Source organism: Gossypium raimondii, chromosome 11, assembly GCF_025698545.1.
Source record: "Gossypium raimondii isolate GPD5lz chromosome 11, ASM2569854v1, whole genome shotgun sequence".
In the NCBI taxonomy this organism is placed as follows: domain Eukaryota; kingdom Viridiplantae; phylum Streptophyta; class Magnoliopsida; order Malvales; family Malvaceae; genus Gossypium; species Gossypium raimondii.
The window spans coordinates 57824923-57838518 of record NC_068575.1 but is presented as its reverse complement, the minus strand read 5'-3'; the positions used below and the strand labels follow the sequence as shown (position 1 = coordinate 57838518).

General features: G+C 34.5%; 2 protein-coding genes across 5 annotated transcripts; one reads left to right on the top strand and one right to left on the bottom strand.

Moving 5' to 3' along the window:
• The first annotated feature begins 7 nt into the window (after positions 1–7).
• On the top strand, positions 8–3193 carry LOC105802437 (SNF1-related protein kinase regulatory subunit beta-2-like). 2 transcript variants are annotated; one of them, XM_052624120.1, is made up of 5 exons: positions 8–389; positions 566–603; positions 1876–2057; positions 2167–2325; positions 2899–3193. In XM_052624120.1, the coding sequence occupies exons 1-4, from the start codon at positions 188–190 to the stop codon at positions 2243–2245; spliced, it is 501 nt and encodes a 166-aa protein (XP_052480080.1). In that variant the 5' UTR covers positions 8–187; the 3' UTR covers positions 2246–2325; positions 2899–3193. The 2 variants fall into 2 exon arrangements, with proteins under 2 accessions (XP_052480080.1, XP_052480081.1); XM_052624121.1 differs by having other exon boundaries at positions 8–394.
• A 4408-nt stretch (positions 3194–7601) lies between these two features.
• On the bottom strand, positions 7602–12791 carry LOC105802438 (uncharacterized). 3 transcript variants are annotated; one of them, XM_052624112.1, is made up of 4 exons: positions 12599–12791; positions 10393–10668; positions 9575–9850; positions 7602–8993 (listed from the first exon to the last, which is right to left on the bottom strand). In XM_052624112.1, the coding sequence occupies exons 2-4, from the start codon at positions 10648–10650 to the stop codon at positions 7830–7832; spliced, it is 1698 nt and encodes a 565-aa protein (XP_052480072.1). In that variant the 5' UTR covers positions 10651–10668; positions 12599–12791; the 3' UTR covers positions 7602–7829. The 3 variants fall into 3 exon arrangements, with proteins under 3 accessions (XP_052480072.1, XP_012489528.1, XP_052480071.1); XM_012634074.2 differs by having other exon boundaries at positions 9575–9853; positions 12599–12790; XM_052624111.1 differs by lacking the exon at positions 12599–12791 and having other exon boundaries at positions 9575–9853; positions 10393–10698.
• Positions 12792–13596: the final 805 nt, after the last annotated feature.

The following is a 13596-nucleotide window of genomic DNA, read 5'->3' as shown; positions in this document are numbered from 1 at the left end:
AACTCCAAGAAAACCTTATGCTCACTAAAACCAACTCATTCAAATGCCCAGAACTCATGCTAACATGAATACCAAAGAACATCCTCAATAAACCAAATACCTTTACCAAAAAAAAATCTATTTGAAGATATGTGGTTTTAAGCTCCTTAAAGAAGACCTCTATGGTCAACAAAACCGAGTCATTCAAATGCCTAAAACTCAGACTAACATAAATACCAAAGAACAGCTGACTAAGGCTTCCTTTGGTTTGTCATTGCATACCAGTGAGGTGCAGTTGGGGGGAAAAAATGGTAGCAGCCTCACTGGTCAGCCGTTTGGTTCAGCATGCCAGTCCGGTGTGAAGCCATCTCCACCACGTTGGTCAGCCCCAAATCAACTGGAGATTTTTGGTCCAGTAAAAATTTAGCAACTTCAGTTGCTTTTTCTTTCCTCTTTTACCCATATATTATTTCTTTTGTTTCTTCTGTTTGATAACTTGTAAAAGCTTACGGCTTTTCTGATGTTTTGTTACCCTTCTTCTCCCCTTTTCCCTTCCCTTTCCCCTTCCCCTTGGGTTGCAAATCAGTTTGGTCAAGGACCTCTTCCGGTTCCTCCTTCATCCAGGTAAGGCTCCTTCTCCTTCTTCCGTTCTTCATTCCTTTTTCTTCTTCCGTTCTTCATCTTCTCTTCTCAGCATTAGATTTACAGTTAAGATCAGTGCATGAAAAGGATCTCAACATGCTTCAAGATTTAAATCATTTCAAAGAACCAAATGGTAGATAGGTGGAATCTTTGGCCTATATTGAACGGAGACGGAACATTTATCTTTGAACTGTCACCAAATAGTGTATGAAAATGCAGTGCTATCTTGAATTAGATAATTCACACATGCTAATATGAGGCTTCTTCAGTATAATGGCCAGAATGTTCGGAATTGTTTAATTCAAGAAGAAAAATGAGAGCCTGGGATGCATTACTAGCTCTCTAAAGAATCATTTCAGTTTATACTTCCCTTTTCATTGTGCTTCGACTATACTATATTCTACTGCTGCACATAGATTGGAACATTGCCATACAAATTTTAATGTTGCTTCTTACGTGCAAAAACAGTTAGATCATGTATTCTTGTACCTTTTGTCTTGTTTTTCTTTTCCCCCCTCTTAAATTTGGCTGCTTGCCTCTTTAATCATTACCAAAAAAGATAATTTTATATCATCTATGGTTGCTGAGATAGTAGAAAAGATAAACCTTTTACTTTCTGCATAACTCATGGAACACTAGGTGTATTGAAGGCAGGGATTGGGTGCCCTGAGCTAGAAACCTTGGCTCTTACTAGTTACTGCTACCCTGCTATGTTTGTAGGGTCTCAAATTTACAGCCTATTTTATGGTTTGCATTTCTGTATTCTCATTTGCTTCGAAGGAATAGGCTTGTAATTCTTTGTTTCTTTATCATAATAGTTGTTGTTTTGCGTAAATGGAATATTTTATTTCACTATATGTACGATATCTTTCCATTTGAATCTTTAAGGTGATACAATGATGCTTGTTGACTTCTTGTTACATGCTTTCATGTTAGAAGGGTTAAACTTTATAGCAATATTCATTGTTGCAAAACTAACAGTTTTGGCCTTAAAAACCATTGGCATGGTGTCATTCTACTCTTAATGTCCCTGGTTATGCTGTAAACTTGAAGGAGATCGGTTTCTGCATATTATGCTAAAAGGAAATGAAATTGCTTGAAAATTTGTACAACATTCGTAAAAAAGAAAAGAAAAGAAAAGCTTGTTTATGAAGGCTTTCTATTATCTACCACATGATTTGGCATATCTAAGGACACACGTTGATAGAGATACATGTAATGGAAAATCCAATTGAGTTGCAATTCTTTCTCCAGATCTCTGAGGCTCCCTTGCTCAGACCTGGTCAAATGATGCAAATCCGAAATCATCCACTGGTACAAAAGTCTACGCGCTACAAGGATTTCCACCAAGAGCAGAAGAGAGCAGTGATGATAACATGGTGTTTTGGTGGCAAGCGAGTAGCTATTACTGGATCATGGGACAATTGGAAGACCATGTACTGGAATCTCTATTATGGTGTCTATGTTTGAAGTTCCATTCTTTAGCTTGAGCAGTTTTCTTTTCACAATCTAAGTTGCAGTAACTTTTATTTCTTCTCCTTTCAGAGAACCCTTGCACTCTTTGGGTAAAGATTTCATTATCATGAAGATGTTCCCATTTGGTGTTTACCACTATTCATTGTAGATGAGCTGAGGAGATATGCTCCAAACTTACCATGCGAATTTGATGAGTCTGGGAATGCTTATAACATTTTGGATTTGCAGGTATTTTCAAACTTCGTTTTTCATTTGGATTGCAGATTCATAAAGCAGAGATAGGCTATCCCTGAATCGGGAGCCTGTTAGTTGTTATATAACAAGAAGGATAGATATATACATATTATTAGTATGTGAGTCTATTTGTAGCAGCTCCAGCTGCTGGACTTCCCCTTATGCTGTATCAGTAGCTGAAGAGCTTAAATGATCCAACAAGATAAAGTAATGATCATTGGTATCTGATAAATCGGTATAAAGGAAGGGAAATTGCAGTTGTATCTGTAGTCTGGCAGTTGCTTTCAGCAAGGACTCCATTTCTGCTATCACGCTTGTGTTTTCAATGGTTTGATATAAATCTGCTACTTACATATCAATGACATCAGCCTGTAGTTCATGCATAATTATGATTTGGAAGTGTTCATGGCATCTCTATTGCTATCTTCTCAGCTTTCAAGACTAGGAAGTTGAGAGTATTCTTCATATATTTAAGTAGCTGTGGTGTAATGATACTTTGATGCATTACTTAATTTGTTGCTTGAATACCAACATTAATTTGATGCATTACTTAATTTGTTGTAACAGGAAACCAGCAGCAAACCAGCATGCAGACCAGCATCCTAGCTGAACCAGATAAGTAGCAGCATTTTGTTTATTTTGTTCATTTGTAACTTGATTTAGTTGCAATATAATTTATACTTAAAGTTAGTAAGAGTAGTTGTTGATTTATGTTTGATGTTATAGCTGGTATGTCAGCTACATTTTGTTTGTAATTCTATCTAGGCTTTGGGAACAGTTATACTTTAGTTAACTGCCATATTTCATTGTAACATAAATGCTTCTCAAGTCAATGAAACAGATCTGATTTTTTGAAATCAAATTCAGTTTTCTTCTTGTTCAAACTTCTTTGCATTCGTTTTTTCTTTTTCTCCTTAGTTTTATGCTAAAAAAGCCAACTCATGTAATCCGGACTACATGTAATTCGTTTTTCTCCTATAATTAAATATATGATTAATTTTGAAATATTAAATAAAATAATTTTTTGAATTTTTCTCTAGTTTTAATTCATTTTTAATTATTTATTATTGAAAATAAATATAATTGTAATAATTTTTAATCATTTATTAATTTTGTAATTGTTAAATAATTTTAAAAACTTCTATTATATATCATTTTTAATCTAATGTCCTTAAAAGTCATTTTCTATTTTCACCTCACCGCTACAGTTGCGTTTGAATCCAAACACACACTCCACTGCTGTTTCTAATCTCACTGCTACAGTATCCAATCTCACCGTTACAGTAACTAATCTCACCGCCACCGCTGTTTTTAACCTCATCGGAGTTAAACACACTCCCATCCAAATTAAGCCTAAACCAAATGCCTTTAACAAAAACACTATTTGAATATCGAAATGGTCAAAATTCTTTTTAGCTCAAAATTCTTCGAAGTTATCAAATTAGCATACAGTCATATACTGAATTTACCATTTCGAAACCTCAAAAAGAAAAACTTAACCAAATAATATGCCACTGATCGTGCTTGATCGTGCAACAGTAAAAAATCATTTCAATAATCCACACACCAGTGAAAATTCAATCCTACAAAATAACAGTCAGCTCCAACACAAATATCATGGCCCAAAAACAAAAAATTTTAAAAAAAACGAGCTGTATAATAGGCATTCAGCAATCAGTTACTGCAACAACATCGATTAGTTAATTACAAAAATTTCACTATAATTTCCAACTTAAAGTACAATAATGCTGAAAACGACGAAAATTTTAGCGTAAATTTAGTAGATTAATCAAAGAACAATATCTAAAGATGCAAAAACTAACCCAAAAACTACTAAAAATATATTAAAACTGAGCTCTTAAACCTATGGATTTCCACATTTACAATTTTAGAAATTCAGACGAAATTCGAATAATTAGAAAAACAAATTCTAGTTTTCACAAATAAATAAATTATATAAATTAGGGAGCAAAAGAAATTACAGAATATTCTAGAAGAACAGAAGGAGCGATGTCTTCGGAGATATGTTCTGATTCCCGATTGAATCCGACACCGGACGCAGAAATAAGAGAAGGTAATTTAGGGGACGATAGAGGGGTATTTCGGGAATAGAAAGAGAAAAAAGAAATGTGGAGAGAAGGGAGGCGAGGGCAGGATTGTAATAAAGATATAATCAAGGGGTAGAGAGGTTTATGAGAATATTTTTGGAGGCTTTGCCGAAGGTGTGGGAGGAGGGATAGGATTTCTGAAAAATACTTATTTTAAAAAAAAAGTTATTGGATTAGGGGTTTTTTTTATGATGGGATTAGATTGAAATAATTAAAACACTCCTGTAAGTGTTTTAAGTTAATTTGTAAAACATACTTTCATCTAAAATTGCTTTTTGCCACATCAGCTAAATCGGAAGCATTTTCCTGTCGTTTTTATAGGTTTAGGTTTAGGGTTTTTTTTAGAGTAGGGTTAAGGTTTTATAGTTTTTAAGGTTTTTGATTTAGGGTTTTGAGTTTTTTTATATTTTTTAAGTTTATTATATGTTTCGTATTGAAGAGAACGCGTCATTTGTTGATAACTTCGATTGTCAAATAAATATATTTTCGTTTAGCTGAACTTTTTTCAAAACAAGCGGAAAAATATGTTGAACAGATGAAGGGCAACCATGTTTAGAGTGAGGACGTACTGAAAGAAATTAGTAATGCTACAACACGAGCAAACTGTATGCATCTAGTGTGTCACTCGTGCGATTATCTATTGTTTCAGGTTACGGAGTTCGACAAACTGGACCGAGGTATCGCCGGGGGAGCGTACCGAGTACACTTGAGAGAACGGACCTGCAACTGTAGGAGATTTGACGCATTTTGTTTTCCATGTGTTCATGCAATTTCAACATGTAGCAATCAACGTTTAGATCACGTGAGCTTTGTGGACGAAATGTACAAACTAGAACACATGTATAACGTGTGAAGAATCGTATTTTCACCGGCCCCAATTGAAGGTATGTGGTCGCCAATATCGAGCGCTCCATTCAACTTGTTACTAAACAAATCATTGCGTCACAAACTAAAAGGTCGATCGACATCGACTCGGATACGCGACAACATGGATATTCAGGAGAAGACAAACCAATCAAAGCTATGTGGGTGGTGTAGGAACCTAAGGTATACAATATCGTCATGTCCACATCGACGAGATGATATAATGACAACATCTCATTAACATATTTATTAATTTTTTAACTGCAATTTGTTTGTTGATTTTTTCATTCATACTCAAAGTTTGTTGTAATTTGTAAACACGCATTTTTATTATACTATACAAATCAATAAAATATACGACTTTGTTCCATTGTTCCCGTGCAGACTTGATTTAATAATATGAGATGACAACGACAATCAATTTTGATGCAAAAACAATATTTATTTATAAACATAAGGATGTACAACATTGAAATAATAAAAACATTTCATATTTCATTTCATATTTATTTAAAAATTTACATGAAAAGTACAAAAAAATAAATCAATCCAATCCCCGGTCAGAATGTGTGCCACATCGGGGTGGCCGGCGATTGCGAGTCAAATTCCTTTTTGGTTCAACCTTCAGTACAAGTTGTGGTCTCGGCCTCTCATCTTCTTCGTCTTCATCCGTAGTTGATTGCGATCGGTTACTCCTCGATTGCATCGTGTACTGTTCTAGGAATAGGTGGTTGCGAAGATGGTCCACCTTAGTAGAACAATTATCCCAAAAATGTTTACGACACCATTGACATAAGAGGTACAACTATATTGTGTCTCATACATCGATGACATAATGATTAGACTTTCGGTCGGTGCCCTAAACATAAATGGACTATACGTCTTCAGCTACATCGTTGTCGTCTGAAACATCGATGGCATCAGCGTGTAATATACCGGAGACGGAGGTCCATAAATAAAACTTGGCATCAAAGTAGAAACAGAAAAATGTGGTGTAATATGCGATGCTTGTATAAAAATGACGGGGTTAGTATAAGCACTAGAATAAGTCGAGTCATACTAACCAGGTATGGTGCGATCATCGATGTTGGTTCTTGCATAGGTGTATACGATGGACCTGTCTTGGCAGCTCTGCCAGACTTTGGATGCCTAGGCACCCGTCGTGGCCTCCTCATATGTGGTTGCCTACCCCTCGCCTTTTCACCTATCAAATATGGCTTGCCATGTACCATCAACCATGACATGTACTCTAGATAGCAGGCCAACTCCGGAGCGACAATAGTCTCGCGAGTAGGTAAAAACTTGTACCTATTGTTCTAAATGTTGATATATTGCGCGTGGAATGTAAGTCAATGCTCATCCGTTCTCTCTCTCCCACAAGTCGATATGATGCAGATCTTCAATGTCCGATGAAATTATTTACCTGAACTTGAATTGCCGCAACACTCTATCCAACTTGTGCATCTCCACAGCTATCTGAGTCATTGATGTAGTTTAAACTGTATTGTTAAATTAGAAGGAACTCAACTATAAATAAAAGTCTTTCCCTCATTTGTTGCTTGTTTCATTAGTATGTTTGCTTTCACGAAGTTTTGGTGTCTTGGAGAATAGTCACCTGCTTTTAGTTGATATGTATACAAAATAAAAATAAATAAATACAACATAACTTTTTTAATCGCAAAGATAAAAATTCTAATCTTCAATAATTCAATCTTTTGTATCAAAAACTAACCAATGGTTTAATGTTGAGAATTTAGACTTTTACTCAATCTTAATCTTAGAGTCAGACACTCAAAACACTATTTTATTATAGAACCTTCTTTTATATCATTAATATTTGCATTTTTTTAGTAAAAAATAATAACATAAAACGAAAATATTAATCGGCTAAACCTTAATTCGGTATTGACCGAACTAAATCAGCAGATAATAATCCTTTTACCGTAATCGGGAGATCTTCGTATACCTACAAACTTAAACTTCCGGAAGCTTTAACCATAATACCGACAACTCCATTATAAATTCTTGAAATATGGTAGATCCTTACTCTCCAAAATTTATCCAAATTTATTCTTAAAACCCCTCTACATATAAAATGATTTCGACATAATTATCATATTTCTATTCATAAATAATAATTTTAAGCAAACTTACCTAAAATCATGCCATAAATCATGTTTGAACTCCATTCACATTTTCTAGGAACTTATTCGAAGTTTGTAAAAAAAAAATTCAAAAGCAGATTTGTTTAAATTCGATTAACATCCCAAGAATCACGTGTTTTTGGGAGGGGGGTCATTGTTAACAAAATGAAAAGTTCACAATTCAATTCAAATTATTGAAGTATACACAAATGTTATTTAAAAAGAAAACCTCGACAGTCAAACAAGAAAGGTGAAAAAGAGGGGTAAGTGGAAAACCTAAAAGCAATTAAGAGGGAGTGAAATAGGCCCTTGAGCTCCAAACAAGTACAATGAGAATCAAGTGATAAATTCTATACATGACTGAATTAAAGATACCACAGGTTTACCTGCCAAACCAAGCTCTCGGTGGCTGTATATCACTATCATTCATTAGCTTATCCAACACCACATTGAGGTCAACCGACTGGCCATTCTCCGTCAACTTTCTAACTGTTGCTCTAACATGGTCTCTAGGAAATCCCATGCCAGTTACCTTGTCCACCACATCATCAATGGGAACCCTGTTTCCAGGTCCAGACGGAGCTGATTCACCACCACCCCCGGATACAGTAGGTAATGCATGTGGTAGTACCCTAGCTGTCGGAAGCTGCGGATAACCACTTCCAGTAGAAGAGGGGAGCTGCTGCAATTTCATTGGGGAGGCACTGCCATACTGTGGAGGTGATCCACCATAAGCATATTGTTCACTAGGCCCAGATTGTGGGACATATCCAGTAGAAAATCCTGGACCAGGCCTTCTAGATGGTGGCTCATGCATTTGAGGTGGAGTCCCAAAATACTGTTGGGAGGAAGGAGGGCCACTGGGTTGCTGAGAGGGTGGCTGGCGCAGGTTTGGTGGATAGGTCTGAGAAGGAACATAAGCTGCCTCATCAGGATGGTGGCCCATGGAAGGTTGGCCTTGAAGGGGCTGTGGTGGTTGAGAGTACTGCAGTGGAGGGGCCGGTTGATATGGCTGATGAGTCGGTGCTGCAGGAGGGGGATGTTGCTGCTGTGTAGGAGGCATTGGGAAGTGTTGACTTGGAGCCTCCTGAGTTTGGCCAGGCGGTGGATAGTAAGCATCTCGCTGAGGGACAGAAGGAACTTGCTGAGTAGGAGGCATCGAGAATTGCTGACTTGGAATCTCCTGAGTTTGGGCAGGGGGAGTATAGTAAGCATCTCGTTGAGGGACAGAAGGAACTTGGCTCTGACGGAATTGGTCTGGATGCTGGACTGGAGGTGGCAAATTTTGCTGGGGAAGAGCTGGAGGAGGAACAGTAGGAGGCGGAGGAGGAGGAACGGAAGAAAGCGATTGCGGAAAAGAGGCAGCCAATGGAAGCTGTTGATGAGATTGAAAAGGAGCAGATGCAGCTTGTTGCATGGAACCTATATGTGCAGTGTTATGAGTTTCTGATGGCTGGTCCATCTTGGTCTCCTGCAGCTTTGCATGCTGTAAAAGAGCTTCAACACTCTCCTGCTTTTCTTTTACAACATGCACCTCTGTTTGCACCTGCACATGATTGGTCAAAACAAGAAATAATCACTCAAACCAGTGATCAAATTACTCCTCTTAGCAAGTCTCTTAAGTGCCATGAATAATCAGACAGATATATTTTCTATGGAGTCACAAGAAGATCTTGCTGGTGAATAACATATCCCTAGGATTTAGTGAAAGTGGATGAGAAATCCACCTTAGCTTTGGAATCTAGATATGATTTCTTGATAATGGATGAAGACATAGAGCGACATAGACAATCAGGTTCCAATTTAAAGAGACCAAGAACATAACACAAAATCAAGTGTTTAGATGGTGTGACAACTACATATAATATATCAAGGATACCTATGCAATTTACTTATTTGACTGCTAAGTCAATAACGGCCACTTGAGCTAACAAAATACACTATGTAGATCTATTTCTGACAGCTCTTAAAATCATCATCAATCACAGCTGTGGGACTTGAGCTAACAAGCTAAACAATTTACATCTAATTCTTCCGTTACATACCAACGGCAGCCACAACAAAACCAAATACCATAAGTTTGTTTAAGAAAACATCTCTTTTACTTTTCCAAAAAAAAGAAAATACCTCTTTTAAAATGTTCTCCAGCTGTCTCATTTTCCCATCAATGCTTCCATGATTGTTTCCTACAGACATCTTTAAATCATCCACAGAAGTCTCAAGGTTACTGGTTCTACTCTCCAGCTGTGTAAGTCGGTCACCAACACCTTCTAACATGTGCATCAAATTATCAGTATGTTTCTTCATGGTTCGATCAATTGCAGCCACTAAAGATGTGTCAAAGCCTTTTTGGTCCTTTTCTAAAATGTCTTTTACAGGTTCAATAGAGTCAAGAGAACCATACTTCTGCCCAAAGCAAGGAAAAATACAGGTAAACAATAATGCTGTAGAAGAAACCCAACTGTATCTCTTAACTACTAAAAAATTAAGTTGATACCAATAAAAGTTTACTAATCTAACCATAACAAAAAAGAAAAAGTCATTAACCAAAAAAATAGCAATCTCAAAAAACTCACATGTAGTAAGGTTAACTGTCAAAAATTGATTCCAAACCCAGAAGATTATTAATCAAACCACATTTCATTGAATAAATCCCAAAATTATAAAAATACTCCAAGTAGTACATAGTAAGTTTAACTTCTAAAAATTATCACCAGATACATAAGATCATTACTCAAACTACATTTTATACAATAATCCCACAAAACTTAAAAAATTGAAGAAAAAAAAAGTTTACAAGCAACTTTAATTGAATCAATTTGAAAATATACATATATATCTATTGATCAAACAATAACACAAAATAAAACTAAAAAATCAATTCCTCGGAAAACCCAAACTTTAAATAACAAAAAAGTAGAAAAAATAGGAGGTTAAAGATTTACCTTAATTTTAGCATCAATTGAACTGCAAGACCTGGAATTATTATTAACTCCCAGGGCATCAAGGCTAGCTGAAACAGGTCGGAGTGGCTGGAAATCATAGCTGGGAAGGATCTCTTCTTTGTTATTAATCCCGTTATTACCAGAACTAAACCCAGAGCCTTGATTGCGAATATCTTCATTTTGATGGTGATTAATCATATTGACAAAATCTTTGCTGGAATTTTGGGGAGGTGAAGAAGATGAGGATGTTAAGTCCATTATTTGCTCTTCCAAGAACTGCAATGCATCCATTAAGAAGTTCTTCAATTATTTGGTTTTGGTTTTGGTTTTTTCCTCTTTTTTAAGGGTTGAATTAATCCAGTTTTTATACTGTTTAAATAGAATTATCTCCGATACATGGTAAATTTTCACTAGTAAATTTAGCAAAATAACACATTTCTGTAAGGAATAATAAAAAATACTAAAAAATTAATATAACAAAGAGAACATATGTTAGATTCTTATTCCTGTTAATAGAAATTTAAAACTCCAAGAGTGCATAGAAAATGGAGTTTATTAAATATAATACAAAAAAAAGTGAACTAATACATCCATTAAAAACGAGAGAGAAAACCCCAAACATGCCTATAAATATTATTGGGTAAAAAAAATAGATATTGTTAATTTGTGAACAAGAAAAAAAATTAGCCTATCTAAGAAACATATATTAAGAAAATAAAAACTAAAACGAAGAAAGCATGTGACCCGCTTGTGAAGTTGAAAATTTGTATGTCAATGTATCAAAAATGATATCTGTAAAGAAACATCATTCACATCTCCTGATCCTAGATTACAGCACTAGGATCATTCACAAATTTCTCCTTTGTCCATTGCAATTCTTAAACAATGGCTTTATGATTCCATGAATGGATAATAAGTGAGAGATGGAAAAGTCAGTTCATTTATGAGATTCTTTTTCGTTCTTTATAAATAGGTAAAAACTAGACCCTTATTATCAGGCAGCTAATCAGTCAAGCAAAATGTTCAGTGTCAGTCCTGCTTTTGTTTTAATAACTAGAACCATTTCTCTTATGGCTGAACAGTTTAGCAAAACACTCTGTTCTGCTTTTGCTTCGTTAAAGAGAACCATTTCTCTGGAGGTTAAAAGTGTAGGAAAATGTTTCAGTTTTTCTTTTGCTTGAAACACTAGAACCAGCTACCAAACACAGCTAAAATGGTGGACACAGACTAATCATTTTCTCCTATGCTTTTATAGTTTGTCCTTGCTAATGACATTCTGTGTTAATGACAAAAAGAAAGGAAAAAGAAGACCTTGAAATCATGAAATTTTGTGTTCAAGTGACTTTGATTCAAATTTATGTTGAATTTATAATGATGTCTCGTTCATTTATTTGACTTTACTCTTTAAGTTGCGTTGACTCTTCATTTTTAAGCATCGGTGACTGATGCATCTCAAAAAACAGGCAAAAGGATATGATACTGTTAGGACCATCCAGAGACAAGGAAATTGGAGAATCTTTAAATATATGCATGTATGAGACATTTAAATCCAAGCAATGTTGATTAATTATGTGGTTTTTATATAAGATCTTGATTATAATTGTCACTTCTCTAAAAATTTTGTCAATTCTCACCACTTAGAGCCTAACACAAAACCATTTTCACTACTTTGATTGCTCGGTCGCAGTAATATCACTAATTGTATCCTATCTCGATAGACTAGTGAAACTTTCAACTCCGACATTAAGTTATTACATTTTAGCATCATGATCGAGTTCTTTTCCATCTTCTGACAAATTTGAATGTTAGAAATTTTTATTATAATATCTTATGAGTTACAAGTCAATTTGCATTATACAATAACTTAATATTACATTTTTATTGAATTTGGTCCTTATATTTTATTTATTTATTTTAATTTGAAACAGAAGCATTAAAATCGAGAATAAACTAACAACCCAAAAACTCTACATTCGCATTCAATCAAACTCAGGTTCAAGAACAACGTGAAAAAAAATTCTCCATCATATTCTGCTAATAAGGAATCAAAACCCTAACCCTAAAATTGGGAAAGGTGGTAAAAGATAACTTAGAACCCTAATTCCCACCCCTTCTTTTATCAAGGGATCGAGAGAACCAATTAAAACCACAAAAATAAAAATCAGATATGATAATATGAAGAGAGAATTTATGGCAATCGAAGTACCTGACGGCGCCGGTTCGAAGAAGATGAACGAGGATCGCACTTTCGAGAAGAAATAAGAATTTTATTTTTTACTTTTTGCTATTTTTTAGTTTTTCTATTCTATCACTTTTGCAGTGTTTTCTACGAAAGAAAGACCGAAGGAGGTAGGAAGCAGCAGTACATTTGTAGTCTTTTCGACCCAACCCCGATCAAATTTAGGTTCTTTAACAGTGTCAAAATATGTGACACGTTCAACTAATAAATTCGCTTAATAAATATATAGATTATTAAAACAACAAAATTATATTTTTATTATCATAAAAATTATAATTTAATTTTAACTTTTAAAAATTTCTGATCTCGCTTTAATCTTTTTCCTTAATTAATTTAAAAATTGAAAAATATATATTTTAAAATATATATATTATAGAAATTCAAAATTGAATATGAATAAAATTCGAAAAATAAAAGAATATTTAGATTTCAAAATTTTGGAAAAGGAAAAATATTATAAAAATTCAAACAAATGGCTGCCATTCCATCGTTATTGATCAACATCGATAATTTTTATTTTTTAAATTTAACTATATTTTTATTTTTATTTTTTAATATTTTCCCATTTTTAATTTTTGAAATATTAGCTAATTTCTTATTTTTATTTTTGAATTATATACATTAATTTTTAAATTTTTAAAATATATATTTCTTATATTTTTCCTGGAATTTTTAAGTTTTTCTAAAAAAATTAGAATTATTAAAGTGGAAGGTCCTTATTTTGTCCACATGTCACATTCTAATTTGACTACTTCACTTAATTTATCTAAAACGAACGACGACGACTAATTTGTTAAGAATTAATCGAATTCAAGCTATAGCATCATCATTTGTTGGAATCGAAATATCTGCTAGATCAGGATCGCTATTTGTATCAATTAAACAAATTGTTGAAATTCCCAAAGTGATACATTCTCGCAGAGCCTATATTCTTCTTGCTGATCAACGATGATTACAATATCAGG